Source organism: Vespula pensylvanica, chromosome 10, assembly GCF_014466175.1.
Source record: "Vespula pensylvanica isolate Volc-1 chromosome 10, ASM1446617v1, whole genome shotgun sequence".
NCBI lineage: Eukaryota > Metazoa > Arthropoda > Insecta > Hymenoptera > Vespidae > Vespula > Vespula pensylvanica.
In genome coordinates, this window is record NC_057694.1 from 3,597,194 (window position 1) to 3,616,525 (window position 19,332).

Genomic DNA, 19,332 nt, shown 5'->3' on the forward strand with positions numbered 1-19,332 from the left:
CCCTCGAGCGATGGCCCTCGGGTGGTCGAACCGGATGGCTGCTCATATTCGCCGTAAATGGACGCTCGAGTAAAAAACTACATCGTTCCTTCTTCGCGAGGAATTCGTGCCTTCTCGTTTCTACCTTTATATCTTCTTTTTCTTCTTCTTCTTCTTTTTCCTCTTTTTTTCAGTGTCCTTTTCGAACCAAGCGAATCACTGAAAATCATTCGAAGGACGAATAACTCTCTAAGAGAGAGAATTTAGTGAAGTTTCGAAAGATCGATTTCACTTCGTTCGTTTATGTCTAGGAAAGGGTCTTGCATATGATCGTTCAGCCGAGTACAAGTATTAATAGGCGCAGAGAGATCGCTGGAGGGTGTTCGCGGCTGGTGAAACGCGTATTAACAAGAGAAAGAGAGAGAAGTGTTTTGCTAGGATGCGAGAGGATGTATTTTTGCGATAGCATACGCGTGAGAAATTCTTGTAGGCTCCCACACACGAACTAACTATGATGCAAGAAAAAGCTCGAGATTCTTTGTCTTCTCTCGAGTACGTTCTCCTGAAAGTATCCTGAACCCGCCTATGGAACTGGTTTCGTTGTTCCTGATTGACCTGGAACAATAGCGCCACTTAAGTATGCCGACGAGCTGCTTGACGTCTATAAAATCTTTCCCTCGCATCGAGGAACTATTAACTAATGCAAATCTTCTCCTCCTCTTTCTTCCTATTTTACAAAATATGATGCTTGCAAACATTTTGCTGTACATTTCGAGTATCGTTTTGTTAAGATAAAAAAGAACGAGATTGTGATATTTGAATTCATCTTCTATGAAAAGCTTCATTCTTTTCCAGGATTTTGATATATCCATGTGTTTATATACAAATGATAATATTTGAACATTTTTAAGCGTTTGTAAAATGTTTGAAATTTTTTATCTCAGCAGTCTGAATATCAGACGATCAAGGAAACTATAATTCTTGGTAATGAAATCTGTAATGTTGTAAGGTGCAATTTAATTAATCATAAAAGATATCCGAACATATAATATACAATCAATATTACATAGAGTCTTGTCCGGTTCTGTAAGTGACTCACAGACTACTGTAGTAGTAACGGACACGAAAGAAGAAGAAAAACGAAGAAGTAGAAGTAGGAGGGGTAATGTGAGACGATGCATGTCTTATCGGCACCGCGTAGCCATGTAATTACTTCACTTCCGATGCAATTCTTAACCTTTCATCAAGTAATTTTGTAATTTGGAAGTTCTTAACAGATCTACCCGTTCAGAACTCACGCTCTTCGTATTTTTTGCAATTCTCAGTAATTCATTTATTTATCAGCTCGTAATAGTAATATTATCAAGTATTTTTCTGGTATTAAACAAAAGAAAAAGAAAAAAGAAAATGTTTAAAAAGTTTATTACGAGAATATCAGTGTGAAGAAAAAAAAAACAAGCAAGAATTGTGTTTGGTAACGCGATCCTTGAAATTGTATTACGAGAATGCCATAATGATGGCAGATGCGTTGAAACGAAGATCTTATAAACAATTTCAAATATCACATTTCTGAAATTAGCGAAGGTGAATCACGTTCTCGAATGGTCGGTCGTTTTGGTGCAAGTTTAGCTTCGACGTTCTCGCGTTCACTCGCTAACGTATACACCAGAGTTACTATGGCGTCGGATTGTTTAGCCATAGTCCGTTACCCTCGTAGGGGAAAGTAACGATTCGTCGATATAGCAACCGTTAACGATCGGTAGGCTATATATTCTTAAGGCTTAACTCCCTCGATAAAAAGACTCTTTTTCTTCGACGAATAAAAAGATGAGTTGAAGGTGTTGAAAGAAGATTATTCGAAGGAGAAAATATATCGAGAGATATCTGCAATATGAATCGATGCCATTTGTCACTAAGGAAAGTCACTCTTTATTGTTAGACCGTATGATAAACCGTTGACGCATAAATATTCAGAGATAAAAATATTCGACTTTCTATCGTACGGGTTATTTTTATGTTCATTCCAATCATGAAAGATAGCTTTTCTTCACAAATCAAAAAAATTATTAGTTCGATATTATTATTACATACATTCTCGTTTCGATAGTAGCACTGGAGTACCAAATTGATTAAGAACGACGATTAAAAAAAATTAATTGTCGAAAGTAATAATTTAATTCAATCAGTTTATATGAATATTAATTTAATCATGATAATGCGTACACATATATAATTATGTGTAATATAAATTCAAGAAGTAATGATGACCCGTGGGGAACAGGATATGCATTTTATTAATTAAATACGACAGATAAATAAAATGCCAGAATTATAATGCTAGAATTGATCGAAATAAGTCGCGAGTGGGAAATGTCGTGAACCACAGTATCCAAATTAATATTTTTCGACGGTGTTCCAAACCTTAATTGGTATTATACCTCGTAACATTACGTATTTAACCGACGAAGCGAAATAAAAGACGGGCCAATAAAAACGGCTCATTTTTAATTGGACTTATTGTTTCACATTATTCGCGGTTTACTTCGTGACTCAGAACAACAAATTCAGAATTTCGTCATCGTGCTAATCGGTTACGCTTCCTCTCAAGTTTCGTTTCAAAGGAACATCCGTGGTGCTTCTCGCTTTGTTCGCGATTTTAATCGATGCCGTTAAATCGCGATGAATTTGCAAGTGCCAGAGCGAACACGTTCTCCCATCAAATCCTGTCATGTCTGACTCGCGCTCCTTTATCTTTCCACTTTGCACGCGCTTTTATTCGTTCGCGTAGTACCCTCGACGAGACAGTGAGAGGCCAGACAGGGGTCGCTCGGTTGTGTGAAACTGCCTCGTAGAATTATTATACCGAAACGTTCAACAGAATAAAGGCTCAAGGACGAAGACCGAATCGTTCGAACTTCCACGAAGGATTTCTCGTTATACGGGAAATAAGATTTAAGCGATTCCGTGAATCCAAATGTAAAAATATTCTTTTCTCCTAGGATAAAAGAAACCTGACAGAAAGTTCATTATATACCTGTCATTCTTCAAATAAAATTTTCTACGAATTACTCGTTTCATGTATTATGGAAGTAGAAACGATCGAATCAACTTTGATACGAGTGTGTTCGTAAATTACCTAAATGGACGATCGTAAGTCATCCACTACTCTTTTTCACTTTGGACGACGCGAAAGTGGTCTTTGCAAAGGAGAAGGATGTCCGAAGAAAAATGAGGTGTCACGAATCTCGAGGCTGCTCTCGATCGATCCTTTCGCCTTCGACTAACAACCAATGCGACCAATACTATTCCAGTTGGTAGATTTTACGAAGGGAATTGTTCGTTGAGTCACGAGTGCCACTTCAATTCACGGCTTCTTCTCTCTCTTCTGCCCTCGCTCTTTCCCCGCCCCTTCTTTCTTTTTTAATATGAGTTCGAGAGCACGATTGGAGTCATTGAGATTCCATACTTTTTGTGAAGCTTTTATTGCCTCAGCCTCGCTTCGTTTTCGAAGTTATTGGCATTTTTCTTTTTATTTTTCTTTTTTTTTCTAACGAGAAAAATTACGAGTTCTCGAAAAGCATCAAATGTCAAACGTTTCGATTACAACAGGTCGAGAGTTTTTCATTGTTAAAAATTAACAAGGGACTGTTAATCAAAAAATTCGCGTTAACCACTAGCATGGAACGATTACGATAAAGGACAAAATGAATGTTGTCTATAGAATGGTAGTAACAGAGACGAAGCGGTGTCAAGATTTAATATCGGTCTTTACGAGCTTCGGTTAATTCGATGGGACGTTCGTTACACTTAACTCTCATTAAATCTTTGATTTATGAGACTCTGTCTCCGAACTTGGAAAGCGATGAATGTACATTTTTATCCATGATAAACTCGTATACCGGAAAAAGAAAATATCTTTCGACGTTAAGGTTCACGAGATCGGATAATAAAGAGTTTGTGTTTATTGCTTGTGCCAGTGCACGGACGTCCGCTAAATTTCTCATATTTGCGATCGTCGACCTGTTCGAACAAAAGAAAGTTCTTTCGAAAAAGAAAGAGAGAGAGAGAAAAATACAGAGAGAGAAAGAAAGATAGAAAGGAAGATAGAGAGATAAAATCAAGGATTTTATAACTTTTTTTGTCTCTTTTATCCCATCGCGAAATAATGTATAATGAATGTGTGTACGTTTTCTCAAAGAAGCCGGTATATCGTTATGCGTTAAAGATACTCGAGGTGAAATCTTTCTCAGAGATAGCCGTTGAGATTTCGGAAGTGCTTAAGAGAGCCGTAGACACGCGAGCAGCCAACGCGATAACTCATCGGAAATTTATCACCCTGGAGAAGGCTCCAAGCCGGATCACGCAAGGGACGATCCTGTCCCACTCTCTCTCCCTCTTCTTTCCTATCGTACGACGTTGCTAATTTTATTACCGATGTCTTCTATCTGCCTTATCTTTCTCTTTCTCTCTCTCTTTCTCTCTCTCCCTCCCTTTTTTCCCGTTTAGTCTTTCGACGCCCTCGGTCTCGCACGCCATGGATATCTTCTAAGATAATATTAAAAAACATAGTACGTGTATTAGTTATCGCCATAGAGACGATCTTTTATTGACCATCTTTTATCGACATTTTTATCGACCAATTTTTACGACAACGGAATATGAATTATTAAGCATGTCCTTACTGGTCTATCTAACAATGCGTTTAAATCACTCGGAACGGAGAAGAAAGAATTCTTTCGTTGCTTTCATGCATTTTTTAAGTAGAAGGATGCTGAATAATAAAAAGGATACTCGAGGGAACCCCTTGTAAAATTTTGTCGAAAGGTTTACACGAAAACAAGCTGCAAAGTCAAGGATATTTTACATATTACGAGTACTCTTTCGTAGTGTTTTAAAAAAAGAAGAAAAAAAAAGAAAAGAAAAAAGAAATAAGTACTCTGAGATTATACATGTAATTTGCTTTAAATAATAGCCGGAGAAATACTCTACTATTACCGAAGATAATTTATTTTATTTTAAGATTATCGGAAGGTTCACGAATCGGACGTGCATGCAAGTATATATAAGGTGATTTAAAAATATCTTTTAAAAGTATGGAGATAAGTGGTGTTCTCAAAATCAGATATAGATAATTTATTTTATTTCTGGATAACAATTATATACGTTACATGATACTTCATACGAATTATGATACAACTATGATACGTCAGATGCACGCAAGAATATTAATAAAATAAGCAAATGTCAAAGGTTAAGTTGTTTTGAAGTTGTATTGTTATGATGTATCATTAAGTATTATTCGTATATTATAACTGATACTCGCAAATAAAATAAATTGTCCATATATCTTCGTTCATTTCCAGACGTATGTCAAGAGGACACTTTTTTCTACTTTTGATAATATTATCTCTCTCTAAATTCTTCGATAATATTTTTAGATCACCCTATATGCTTTTACATGCTGTTATCATTGACGAGCGATGTACCGTATCGCGGAGAGTTGTTCTTGAACCAGTATTCCCACGCGATTGTCCTCCGAACCGTATCCAAAGTGTCTCCAATATCCGTTTAACAATATTTTTTTCATTCCTTTTATTTTTCAAATACACGTGAAAGTGTACCCTTGTCACCCAAGAACAAAGCTGATACGACCGGCAAACGTTCCTTTTCTTTTTCATTTTGAATTATTTACCTTAAACGATTGTTTTCGTTGATTGAACTTTCGTACAATCCAATGCGGGATAGATCGAGTTTCGTGATATTTAAGTGCACCCACTGATTTTCTTTGGGAACGATCCAAACGACAGATCGACTCTTCGTCGATTTCCAAAAGCGTAGATCGACGATCAAACAGATTTTTGTTGGACACGTAAACCGGTTTAACAGCGAATCAACTATTTCTCATAGCGAACGTTACTCGTAAACGATCTTTATATAAGACGGTGAACGATACCTGTGTTTTCATTGATCAAGTTAAGATTTCATCAATTTTAGAAATAATATTTAAAGAAAAACGAATAAAAAAGAATAATTTTAATGTATCTAAAATTTGGGGGACAACGTACTGATTACTACAAAATTAAACAGTAAAAGTAAACAGACGAACTGTTTGAGAAACAAAGAATATATACATATGAATGATGTAAAGCACGTCATTATTTCGAATAAATTTTAAACCGTGCGTTATATGAAAAATTGTTCTGTACAAAAGTTTCGACCGAGAGATTATACAGATTACGTACTATTTATTTTTATAATAGAAATTCGAAAGTCAAAATTGTTATTTTCAATTTAATAGTTAACGGGATATTCTGAGTTTTTCTTTAAAAACTTGCTTTATATATCAAATTTATTATTATACTGAAATATATCGTCAAACCTGTTAATAGTGTTTAACGTCGTTAACAGTATTTTTAAGCGCAAGCGATAAACATGTAACTGTATAAAACAATTTGTCATAGAAAGCATATAATGTGCAGAAACATTCAAAGTTTACATGTTAAATAGCTCACCCTGTATATCCTCCATTACTTGGAAGTGACTCATTTTTAAAGAACGAGACTTTCTAATATTTACTTAAAGTACACTCACCGAGCGTGTTCAAGACTAAAATCAATAAGTATACTATATATCGGTTGAGTAGGGAAAAGTTCTATGTTCGAAGTTCCTTTAATCCTTTTTCTCAAAAATAATGCATTTACCAAAGTTACGTCCTTTTCTTCGGGCTACACATATACGTTATTTCTTGACCTCGTCCAAGACCTTGTTTTTGTCCTGGAGCGCATCACGTCGTGAGAATCTAAGCGCGACATAACTTTCTCATAACTTTAAGAAGAATATTTTACAGGCCATTACTTCGGAAAAATAGTAAAATATTTCTTTGCTAGACATATCCTACCCCTTTATTTAAAATCATGCGTATACTCGTATCACACAGATCGTTAATTTTTATACAGTTACGCGTGGTTGATAATCGATAAAAAGAAGTACTAATTTAACGTATAAAATGTCTTTAAAGACTGATTCGATTAAATGTTCAATTAAAATGAAACGATTAATCTATTGCAAATTGAACGTTAATTAATTAAACGATGTCATGACTTTCTACTAATTATTATTTTTTATATAGAGAACTCCTTCTTTCATTCGATATTTTCTCTATAATATTATCATTAACACGACCAAAGAAAGTATGTCAAAAATGCCAGAGAACTTACATTCTTCATTTCTCTTTTGCATTATTTTCTATGAAACTTTTTACTCGGTGGCATCGAGAGTAGTGGCTGGCAATAGAAGAAAGCCTTAGAAAAGAAAGGAGACGAGGAAAGGCAAAAAAAGAGAGGGAAAAAGATAAGGGTCATGCTACTCCAATGTGTCTCTTTTTGTGTTTTTTTCCTTTTTTTCCTCTCTTTATCTCTCCCTTTTTTTTGGGAAGGCAGAAGGCGTTTTAATTGCACTCTTGTGCCCGCGAGCTGAGTTTAATCGGGCGAGTCCAGCTTCTTTGTCCGGCGTTCCCTATGGCCGTATCGTGCCTCCTTTTTCCCTCGATGCCTTGTTCTCCTTGCAAGGAAGAGGATCATGAGTCGGAAAATATGCGATGGAGGGCACGCATCGTGTGGATCGAGGATACGTTGTTGGGACAGTTAACGTCGTGTCGCGTTTCAGTAAACATGACAGCGACACGGCAAAACGCAATTTTCTGCGCCCTGATGATGACGAAGTGGTTCCACCGAGTCCGCCTCTTCGTACCAAATTATATATGATCTTCATGTATATATGCATATATGTAGAATATACTTGCGCTAACACGTTCTTCTATCTAAGTTATAGTACAGTAATGCGCCAACTATGAGAAGATATAGTAAACCTTTTCATACATTTTTCGTATAACAAGAATCGAATTTTAAAGAAAAAATTTTATTTTATTTGCAAAATAACAATTAAGAAAAAATACTATTATTCGATTATTATATTTATTAGTGTAATGTAAAAGAATGTTAAGGCACGTGTAGAATTCCTTTTTAAGAGGATTACGAATATAAATAGTTTGCGTATCACTGTTATAATATACACTGCTGTACGTAAGTATGCTGACAGGTCGTATACTTTGAAATATTATTGATAATAATTTTTATAAAATAGTTAAGAAGAATATGAATTATAATAGAATAAATTCAATATTTTTCTCAAAATATAAGAAGAATTAACGTTTATGAATATTACGCGCAGCACCATGTGTAAATTTTCGATAATAGTAAATAATAGTATAAATTATAATTTGTTTCACAAATGATGACACAAATTTTCTAACAAAATAAAAATCTTTGATATAACGGAAAATTCTTTACGATTGATACTTACAATCGATTGCTTCAAAAAAGAAAAGAAAACTAAAAAATATTCAGAAAACTACTTTAAACGTTCTAAGTTATTATGTATATTAAATTTGTTAATTTTTTATCATTCTCATATTTTTCACCAATAAATAAAATGAATAATTCTTTTAAACTGTATATTTCGGTAACATCTATTAAATATCTGTAAATATCTGGATATTTACGTACGGTAATATACTTTCATTCATTCTCTATTTCTCTCTCGGTCGTCTTCACATCGTTTCATCTTGAAACTATGCGAATACTGTACGGAACGCAGATCTATCGCTTCTCAGCACTACTGTCACCATAACTACTTTGCTGACTACCGAGCAATTCGCCATTTTTAATTACGCCGGCTTGCCAAACTCTCTGTAGTAAAATCAAGGAAACATATGTTGTATGGTGAATATGAAAAGAGATTTAATTTAATACTCTCTGTCTCTCTCTCTCTCTCTCTCTCACACATTCTTCTTCTTCATCGTATATTCGACAAAGGGCTCCACGTTATGCGAATCGAGGCGTGGTAATGAATGCAAAGCCAGATTCGTTCCCTCGACGTGAAAGACGCGGTCTTCTTAAAGCAACGAGAGCTCGTTACGTGTCCGTACTGCGCGATTTATTTTCAGATCATGCGTAGCATCTATCTCTCGTCGCGTTTAAACTTTCCTGCTCTTTCGATTAGATATATCTCTTTATCTCTTTTTCGAAACTTTTTTTTTGTTTTCTTCTTTCTCTCCTAGCTCTTGGGCTATTTTCAACCGAAGTATCGTTGTTGTTTTTTAGAAGACGAGTATGTGCACGACAAACTACTTCCTCTTCCCCGCATCATCATCGTGGTAGACAGATCAGGTAAACTTTATTACGTTGTTGATCTATCGAGATCTTCTAAAATTTCAAATTACTCGATATAAGTCATCGTATACTTTAGGTTAGTCTATACCGAAGTGTCACCCGGCTTCACGTGTTGTCCAGGTTGGATGCAGTTTACTCGTCTTAGTTTCGGTTGCAATAAACGTAAGATTTTTTTACACTTTATATATATATATATATAATAACAATAATCATTGAATGATTTCTTGCGATGTCTTTTAGCAACCTGTTTAACATCATGTTTAAACGGTGGAACCTGTGTTTCTCCAGGGAAATGTGCCTGTCCAAAGGGTTTTACCGGTAGTCAGTGCCAATCGGGTGAGCCAATATTTTCATAAAATTTCGATATATATTTCAATAATACACGTAGAAATAAATGTTAAATAAGAAAATAGATGGTAGGTATATACTTGTGTTAGATTAGAAATTCTCTAGCTCTAACGACACAAGTAGTGTAAGGTATCGATATCCTTCTAAGGTAACTCGTAGTAAAAGCGCCTTACAAAGTTCGCGATAATGACTCGACTGACGAATGCGAGTCGTTAAATCATGAAGTATCTGGAGTGTATCGATACCAAACAACGATTACGTTCGTGTAGCCAGGAATTGTTGGGCGTAATTAAATCGACGCGGTGCGATATTCCATTCGATAATATTACGTTCCGTGTGTATAGAGTCAATGAGAAACTTATTTATCTACGGGGTGGTCTATATAAATAGAATTATTTTAATATTTTTGTAAATATTAACTTTAACGAAAAAGTCTTTGAAATGTAGTTATATTTCATGTAATGTATTATTTAATTATTTTTTTAATTGCTAGTAATTTTTAGAATATCGAAATATCTTTTAATTTTCCTTGGTTTTCTTTTCCTTTTTCTAATGAAACTCAATCTATTTCTTTAACAAAATATTTAGATAATTGAAAAAGATTCGATCACATTAAATGTTATGATAGCAAGTCTACTTTTATTCTGATTTAATTATCGAGCTGTATAAAATGAATAAATAAAGAATAAAAAAAAATAATGAAACTCAATAATTAGTTATAAAAATTAACAAACTATTCATCATCTTCGCGATAATTTCATTTATTCCATCATATCAATAAAATTATAGAAATTGGTATTTTCATTGAAGACTATGGGAGATTTCTAAAACTAGAAAATTATAATTTCGTTTCAATTGTCTGGACTACCCTATATGTGAACTTATATACATATGTATATATACATATATACATATATCTGTGTGTGTGTTTGTGTAACTAGGTACTACGGTGTACTACCTTCGAATAGACCGTGTGTTTTCGATAGATTTACGAGCGATTATCGATACGTTACACGAACGTTCTAATTACTTGGGGATAGGCGACGTCTTGCGTTATAGGATCATCTTTTTTTCGATCGTTCATTCGCGATTCGTTCGGACGACGGAAAACTTTGTCATTCGATTAAAATTACTCAGTAGAAAGATTTACGAAGGTGGTTAGAGATAGAAACGACGAGGATATACCGGATGTCCCCTAATCCTCGACGTGCAATCGCCTTTTCGAAATTAATTGCAACGGGTTCGCGTTGTAGCCTTTAGTTTGTAGTACATGCACGTTCGTACGTGCTAATCAAGCTCAAGGTGTTACCTTGCATACATATACATGCATACATATACATACATACATATACACACACACAAACATACGTTGTTTAAGCAAGAATATATTCGGTCGATATAATTCTTAAAGATTTAAAGAGCAATATGATATAAATCTCGTAAAACATAAAGTGGTTATTTTAATTATTAGAAGTAATATTTCTAGAGGAAATTGTTTTAGAGAATAAAAATTGATATCACGTTATTAAAAGGAATAAATAAATTAAAAAATATTTGAAAATATTTGTTAAGATGTTTGAGAAAGGAAGAGAATAACATTGATGGATATGTAATATCATACTTATAGATATAGACGAATGCGTGACAGAGAAGCCATGCGGGCAACTTTGCAGAAACCTACCTGGTACTTATGAGTGTTACTGCAGGGCCGGTTTTCATCTTCAACAAGATGGACAATCCTGTCGAAGAAATGGTGAGTTTCCAGAAACAGCTCGAACGCTCTAGGCTAGAACTCTCCCTTGATCTTTTATCAGGCTAGCCACGTATGTTTTACAGACACCGAAGACACGGCTTTCGAGGCTCGAGATCTAGAGAACGACTTCCATGAATCGTTGACGACGACGACGAGTACTACGAGAAGACCAACTACCACCTCCTCTCACGGTTCGTATATAGAATGCTCCTCAGAGATAAGTTAAAAATATCTATGCGCAAGTTTACGTCCTTCCTGTCGTCGTTTTGAATCAACAAATAGAGTGACGTGTCGTCCGACATATGATTCTAATTTTTTGCAGATGCAGAAAACGAAGTGGGGGATGCTGACCTCGATCAGGACTATGAGATCATCTTGAAGAGACTCACTAAACTAGAAAAAGTATGTTGGTTGTATAGCGAAGTTATTTTTTTCATCTATGTCAATCTATTTCAATTTCTTAATCATTTCTAAAGACGTACTCTTAAAATTTTGTAATGATAATTACAAAAAAATTTTATTGTTTTTAGCAAGTAGCAAGGAATAAAAAAAGAGATACAGAAGCGACGGATATGAGCGCGAAAATCACTCTGGCTGTTGAGAGTATAAATGATATGAGAAGAGCGGTCGAGAATGTGGTAATATGTAGAGAAATTAAGATTGTACGTACGTTGGAACATCTAGGTAGAATTCTAATGAACAAATGTGATATGATTTCAGCAACTGATGCAACAAGAAATATATGATATGAGGAGTAAAATAAAACATTACGAGTTAGAGGCAAGGAAGGTACAACATTTGACGAATCGTGTGGCGGATTTAGAAAGTAGGCTAAGAACACGTTGTAGATCTTCTTTGCCACTCAACTCTGGATCCATAAACTTTTAGATACACTGTCGTAATATGTGAAACGAATCACGATCGTATTGTTATCGCGTTTGCATGAAATTCTCCTTGATGAAAATATGAGGTACCGGTGTCACTGCCACATTAGCATTTATACGATAGTTAGACTATATAGTGTACATGTAATTTAAATAATTTTACGAATCTTTGTACGCAGCTTTATAATAAAAAGAAATGTAAACTAAGCGTGAGGATCTCTTATTGATTAATATTAATTAATATTTTCGTAAATATTAGAGTTTTGATCCGATCTATTCTAATATTTTTGTATATTTTTATGTGTCAAAATAAACATTTACCATTTAATAATTATCAATCTATAGCTTTACTTTTTCTGTTTCAACGCTTTTTTTTGTCGCCTAGTCAATCTTTTGTTCGTTTTTGTGGTACCTTTATCAGCTTTTGCTCTTCCCTTCTTATGTTTCATTATCTTTCGCCTATTCATCCAGACGGGATAATTTCCATATTGGTCCTTTAATGTTTTCTTATCATATACCCTACCACTATCCACTTCCATTTTCTCTGTATTATCGGCTTTATGATTTTCCTTTGCTTTAGAACTTTCTTTTATATCCTTAGCATCAACCACTATCAAAAATATCATATTGTTATAATCTATATTAAAAAGTTTATAAGATAATATATTCTAAACTTGTATAATATAAACCTGTAGCAATCTCAGATATATCCGGCATTTCAACATCGCCATTTTCATCAATAGCAAGTGTCTTTTTTAATCTATCAAGTTCTTTTGCACCATAACGTTCCCTCTTAACGGCTCTGCATTTTCTCCTCCATTTACTACGTAATGATTTTGCCATTATTTTGATTCCTAAATAGAAATTAGAATGAACGAAATACATAAAAAATATTAATACAATTTATAGATTTTTAATTAACTTTACAAACAATGTTATGTATCAACATAATGTATACAATATAACCTCACTTTCAAAAATGATCAAAAGTTTCTACTATATTCCATATAAATACAAATTTTAATACGAATAATAAACAATGCGTTTTTCCTTACCTATAACACTTAATTAATATAATTAGTAATGTATTTAATATCGATCCTAGATAGCTCTTTTGTCTTAAATAAAATTTGCGACGCTCAGCACGTGTTACTATACACACGGGTTATGATAGGATATGGCAGAGCTAGCGCTATCTATACAGGTTTTGATGAACGAATCGGCGTGACGTAACCGTAAGAATTTTACCCTTATAAAATTTTGTATCGCTACGTCTTGTGTACAAAAATGTAGAGCGGAGTAGTCAGTTCTGATTTATGGATTTTCTTACAGCTTATAATATTACGTTTTATATCGAAGTGAGTATGAAGACTTTTATAAATCTAGTCAAAGTTACGGAAAAAAAAAAATAACTTAACTAATTAAGGCTGTTTATCTTGCTCCTAGTTTTATAATGGTTTACGTCAACAACGAATACTTTTCAAAAAAGTTTATTTTCTTTGGAAAAAATTGCGTAAAAAATAATGTTTTATCAACTATAAATAGTTTATATAACAAAATTTGAAAAGCTATTTTCTCGCTTAAACCTTCATTTTTAAAATGAGCCCTGATTTATTAAAATCAAGAATAATACCTAGATTCGTTGTGAACGTAAACGCTGTTTTCGACATTTTTCGTGACGAAAAGATTCGTATAGTGGCGCCTCTTGAACTTCGTGGCAAAAGAGAAGAAGCTCCTACCCTTTCTAACTTCCATATAAATGCTAAAATGGTGGTATCTTGTTTTCGTAAGTAGACAATTGTTTCCTTGTTATTTGCGTAAATCGACGCTCAAATTTCTTAATTCATAAAGCTATTATAAACTAAGATTAACTCCTTATACTTAGATTATAGAAATTTCGATAAGAAGTTTCTATAAAAATTGTAATATTTCCATCTTACATATGTATGTATGTGCAGATATTATATATATAAATAAAAATATTTTGAATATTCTAGAAATCGCAAAATGCAAATGTTAATATACTTATAACTAAGTATCCAACTAATTTCCAAATCTTTCGCTAAATTCGAAAGATATGGGAGGTATATAATGTTCTCCTTTGATGCAAAATTTTTCGAATTATTTGATACTATTGTATCACGCAATATAAAGTATCAGTAAAAGATGAAAAAAAAAGCTAAAAAAAGTTTTAAAAAAGTTAAAATATACTATTTAATTAACAGCACTGTTAAACGTTCCGATTCGATAAAACAAAAAGATCCTTGCTTGATAGACAAAAATAAAAAAATTTACAAAAGCGATAAGGAACATATAGAAAATCACTCGCGAGTAAAAGTAATGGTCTTAATCACGGTCACTTTAAAAATATCTGAATACAATCAATTAACCACGTTGATATGGATCTTTGTCGATATAGACGAAATTTTGGACTTACTATTTAAGAAGTTCTGCGGTGGCTCCAAAACACTGCAATATCCCCCATGAAGTAGATTGAAATTATTGTTGAATATTGAATCAAATTGATTCGATGAATTTTTGATTAATCTATAATTAAGATTAAACAAAGGACAAAAGAAAATTAATTATGTATTCCATACCAAAAGAACATGTTCAATGAAAGAAAACGATAAAAAGGTATGATTTGAATAATGAGCGTAAAGCACATATAAAGATCAAGAAAGCCACTTACATGTGATTATATCCAAACGAAGTTTTCAACTCGTCTTCATTATTACTTAGATGAAATGAAATTAATAAAGCAAGAGCAGATTTGAACACGTCTAGACAACTGCTTAGAAGGATGAAAACTGTGTACTAAGATGATAGTAAGGATGACGAATGGGAGAAAGTGCCAAGGTCTTTCGATCGTCCTCGGATTATTTACAAATACTTTTTCCAGCAAGTACTCCAAATAGTACAGCGTAATAATATATTTACGCGCATACACACACACACACACACACACACACACACATATACCGGTAATAACATTTTATCACGCTCAAACAGTTTTTATATTATTGTTGGCCGGAGATGAATAGAGGGACGGAACAATCTTTGTCTTAATGTTATCTTTCTCTCTCTATTAAGAGCATTACTGTGCGTATAAAAGAAGATAAACTTATATATGTGTGTTAAACAATGATTTTATATTATTATAAATTTAATTATTATTATAAGTTTAATTATTTTAAGACAATTTAAATGTTTTAAGATAATTAAAATAACATATTAATTAGTCGCGTTTAATAAATCTTCTATCAAGTAGATTGTAGTTGATCGAGGATTCCCTTCTCCAGATAGCGTTGGGTATCAGAATTCTCATGTCACCCCGAGAACGTAAAGAACGCGGATTTTAGAATAAAATCATCGTTATTTTAATACTCACGTGAGTGTCTGTGGGCGCGATTTAATAGTTTAGAATTACGATTAGATCATATCGGGAACTTGGATTTTAAAGTAGAATCACAGTTAGCCCATGGGTCTCTAGATGCAGCAACCCCTGAAATCTCTATTCTCGATATTACGTTCAATGTCTACTATACTTTATGTGCTGTTTATTGCATCGTTAGTAACATCGAGCTAATGGTTGCTTAAATAAATTTTATCTATATATAAGTTTTGCTACAAGCGAAGAATATAAAGCTTGTACAATCAACATTTTTCTAGTAATTTATTTTCGGAGAAGTATAATCTGGCATGTATTTTTCTTTTATTTCGGATAGATATACTCATATTTTTACTACATTCAAAAATTTGTGTCGTACACTAATTCGAGTTTCAGATTACGTATGAGAGAGATATAAACTACATATTCTTAAATGCCGTAGCGATAAGCATGTAGTGGGGACTCTTATTGCGCTTGTAGTTCGTATTTTATCCATAGTCGTCGCTAAAGTCATGTATGTTTCAAGCGAAAGGTGGTGAACAGCCTTAAGATAGTATTCTCTGTAAAGATATGCCTGAATCGTAATATATTTGCTAACGGTTTGATCAATCGTGAATTACGTGATACTTTTAATTATGTGTTTTATTCAATCTTGTTCGTAGAAACAGTTTTCACTATGTTTCGATTAAATCCAAAATTGTAGATTTTAACAAAAAAAGTATTCGGTAAGTTTGAAGTCACATATTACTTGTAGTAATCATTAATTTTAATTATATACTACTATTCTTCTTAATATATAATAATATATAAGTGTTTTTAAGAAAATGTTTGCATTATTTCCAATGATTTTTAATTAATATTTAAGTATAAGTTACAAATTATGTCGATCTGATAAAGTTATTAAAAGAATATTAATTAATGGAGACAATTTCATTATTTCAACACATTTCAACGCGAAGTATCAATATGAAAATCAGTTACGATCAATTATTAGATACTAATAACACGACTTGATAACAGCATACTCTCAATTTTGTCGAAGACACTCCCAAGAAAATAAATACGGATATTATCGTTATCGTGGTTTGTAGAAACGATAATAATAGATATATGTACTGCATTCCGACGCATAAATTTTTTTCGAAAGAGAGAAGAGATTACCAGTGAAAAATTATGAATTAATATTTTTATGTTTTTTTATATTGATATATTAATCGTCTATTCTATTTTTTTTTGTTTCCAACAAGTCTCTATTAATTATTGGAATGATACAATCTGTTTTCTACTTATTTGATTGGCATATTTCACTCAACTATATTATTGCAATTATGCATATACGCATAGAGAAAGGAAGGGGGAACGAAAGAGAACGATTTTTAATTAAATAATAAATTATATAGTCAAACTAATCTACAACTTGTACATTTATTGTATATTAATACTTTAATCTCGAACTAATCTCGAAAGAGATTTGTTAGATCCTAATCTAAACACGTTAAAACGAACGAAGTAAATGTCTTAATAAAAAACTAATCGGAGCGAGGGCAGTGATGTTTTATATATCTATATTGTAATATCTTTCACTTTGCGATTATGTTTGAGTATGTAAATTTTTTGATCAATCCTTTCTCATATATATTTTCTATTTGAAATATATAAAAAAGATAATTTACGAATTTCATTATGTTCCAAAGACACGGATTCTTGCAAATAATGATTATGACATTGATCAACAAATGAAAAGATAAATTTATTGTCAATGAAGGAAAGCTGGCACGCGATTCGTATGTAAGACGGCGTGCCAGTAAGCAGAAAACGTTTCTATCACCGAGAAAAGGTCTTATCGGTGAGTGTTAGTGCTATAAAGCTGTACGAAGAGTAACTCGTTAATGTAGTAATAGGCTAACTAAAGTGACAGAGAGAGCTCTCGTCGACGTGGGCAGACTCAAGTCTCCTTTTTTCGCATTGTTAGTGCAATCGTTTGGATCGTCGGATAAAACGTTGGACATTGTACGACATACAGACGTAGAGACGACATCCTCATCTTGAAACTTTAATCAGGAGTAAGTAAAGTTCGCAATTGAGATTCACTGAAGTCACGAAGGTCTTTTGTACATTATCGGTTGTAGTCTAATGTAATTCAAAAAAATTCTTTGTAATTCAAAGAAATTCTTTAGAAAAACAGACTTTAAATTTCGAATTTGTTTTATTATTATTATTATTATTATTATTTATGAGATTTGAAGAATTAACTGCAATTTCTTTTTAATGGACGATCGTTCGAAATAAGTGGTGCTAGTTTAACGTACCGTAGAAATAGAAAGAGAAATGGAGAGAGGCAAACGGCATCGATTTCCAATTAATGTCAACGGGTAAACGTCAGGTCCGAATGGAAAAGTCAGTGCGATCGTGACTCGATGCCTTTTAACTCTTAAAAGCTACAAAAGAAAAAAAATCGCGCTAATGCTATCGCAAATGAAATTTTACCCTAGTATATTATTTATCATCTTAAAAGTCAATAAAAACGAGCGGATGCAATATTAAATGATTATATTATTATTTAATATCAAACGAATATTACGAAATGGTTATTAAATAACTTTATAACAATTTTTGAATTGAAAAACGATAACTGATAACAAAATAGTAAACGATTAATGATCAAAATCGTTCGATTTAATTACAAAAATAATATGTAAAAAATGAAAAATTATTTGGATCGATCTCTATCAAAGAGATCCTATCAAAGGAAGAAACTTCATCAACTTTTTTCTCAAGATTGAACAAATGCATCGCTATGAAAGCTTTCTTTCGCGTGACGCGTAATTCCGAGAAAACTGGATCACTGGTCACACGTCGTCTATCTTTCGGGTTACTCAATCGAAAGGAACGTTGTTCGATCAGGGAAAGAGTCACAATTACCGGAAGAAATTGAATCGTCGAATAAGCCGTTCCTTCCTTTGCAGTCGCCTTCTTTTCATTTTTTTTTTTTCTTTACCGGGTCGTCGAACTATGTACATTGTACATGGAACAAAAGAGAGAAAGAAAGAGAAATAAGAAGTACCGTCAGAGAGTGCAATGGCCTTCGTCGTAACCATGAAGGTATACTCTCTCTCCATGACTGGATTATCGACTACCTTACAAAGTTCTCTTCGAGCGTATCTTTGCCATCTTATTGGAATCTTGTTAGAAATTGAACGCTTGGAGGTACGGTTTTACGATACGAGTTATCGCGTTGTAATGCGATGCTTCCATATTGAATTAAATGAATCAAATTGTAATAGTTTTTTAGTTACGTATTTCGAAATTGAACCATAGTACGTAGTATTTGTAAATCGTTACAATCGTTACAAGGACGTTATGGTATAGCGATAGGAAACGAGAGAACGCTATGAATATCGATATTCCTCTATTTGTCTTTTTATTTTTCTCTTATCGTCGAAGATATTCTTCTATTTTTTCTCTTTATCTCATCGCGGTACTACATATTATCGCTTATCTTTTTTATTTATTCGCTTGAGAGAGTAAAGAAGTACGACCATCCGCTTGGAAAAAAAAAAAAAACAATGAGAGTACCAATTAAAGTCATTTAACCGTAGACAAGACTATTATGTAAGAGCTAAACTTAGGATGACGAGCGTGTCGCGTTTTACGAGATGCTCGCGTGAATCTTATCGTGTGTCGGCGTTTCATCGTTGAAATAATTTTGTTTTTACTAATTGCGATAAAGACATACTTTTTTGCAAA

The 19,332-nt window shown here is 33.3% G+C and overlaps 4 protein-coding genes across 7 annotated transcripts in view; 2 read left to right on the top strand and 2 right to left on the bottom strand.

Moving 5' to 3' along the window:
• The window catches only part of LOC122632709, a 27,676-nt gene extending 16,322 nt beyond the window's left edge, over positions 1–11,354 (bottom strand). For both annotated transcript variants that reach the window (XM_043819854.1, XM_043819853.1), the window contains exon 1: positions 11,239–11,354. In XM_043819854.1, the coding sequence (XP_043675789.1) occupies positions 11,239–11,276 (38 nt within the window). In that variant the 5' untranslated portion in view covers positions 11,277–11,354. The remainder of the gene's footprint in view (positions 1–11,238) is intronic.
• The window catches only part of LOC122632707, a 19,422-nt gene extending 7,020 nt beyond the window's left edge, over positions 1–12,402 (top strand). The window contains exons 3-10 of the mRNA XM_043819849.1: positions 9,141–9,206; positions 9,286–9,371; positions 9,450–9,545; positions 11,185–11,310; positions 11,394–11,501; positions 11,633–11,712; positions 11,841–11,948; positions 12,031–12,402. Coding sequence (XP_043675784.1) covers positions 9,141–9,206; positions 9,286–9,371; positions 9,450–9,545; positions 11,185–11,310; positions 11,394–11,501; positions 11,633–11,712; positions 11,841–11,948; positions 12,031–12,198 — 838 coding nt within the window. The 3' untranslated portion in view covers positions 12,199–12,402. The remainder of the gene's footprint in view (positions 1–9,140; positions 9,207–9,285; positions 9,372–9,449; positions 9,546–11,184; positions 11,311–11,393; positions 11,502–11,632; positions 11,713–11,840; positions 11,949–12,030) is intronic.
• Positions 11,594–13,379, bottom strand: LOC122632710 (uncharacterized protein C12orf31 homolog). Its single transcript, XM_043819856.1, has 4 exons — positions 13,250–13,379; positions 12,884–13,048; positions 12,516–12,804; positions 11,594–11,703 (listed from the first exon to the last, which is right to left on the bottom strand). The coding sequence occupies exons 2-3, from the start codon at positions 13,035–13,037 to the stop codon at positions 12,542–12,544; spliced, it is 417 nt and encodes a 138-aa protein (XP_043675791.1). The 5' UTR covers positions 13,038–13,048; positions 13,250–13,379; the 3' UTR covers positions 11,594–11,703; positions 12,516–12,541.
• Positions 13,380–16,129: 2,750 nt separating this feature from the next.
• Positions 16,130–19,332, top strand: part of LOC122632639 (probable pathogenesis-related protein CaO19.6200) — a 33,454-nt gene continuing 30,251 nt past the window's right edge. The window contains exon 1 of one of the 3 annotated variants that reach the window (XM_043819697.1): positions 16,130–16,310. The gene's annotated coding sequence lies outside the window, so the exon portion shown is untranslated. Of the gene's footprint in view, positions 16,311–17,470; positions 17,649–19,332 lie in introns of those variants that run through there. The other 2 variants (XM_043819696.1, XM_043819699.1) reach the window with 2 other exon arrangements.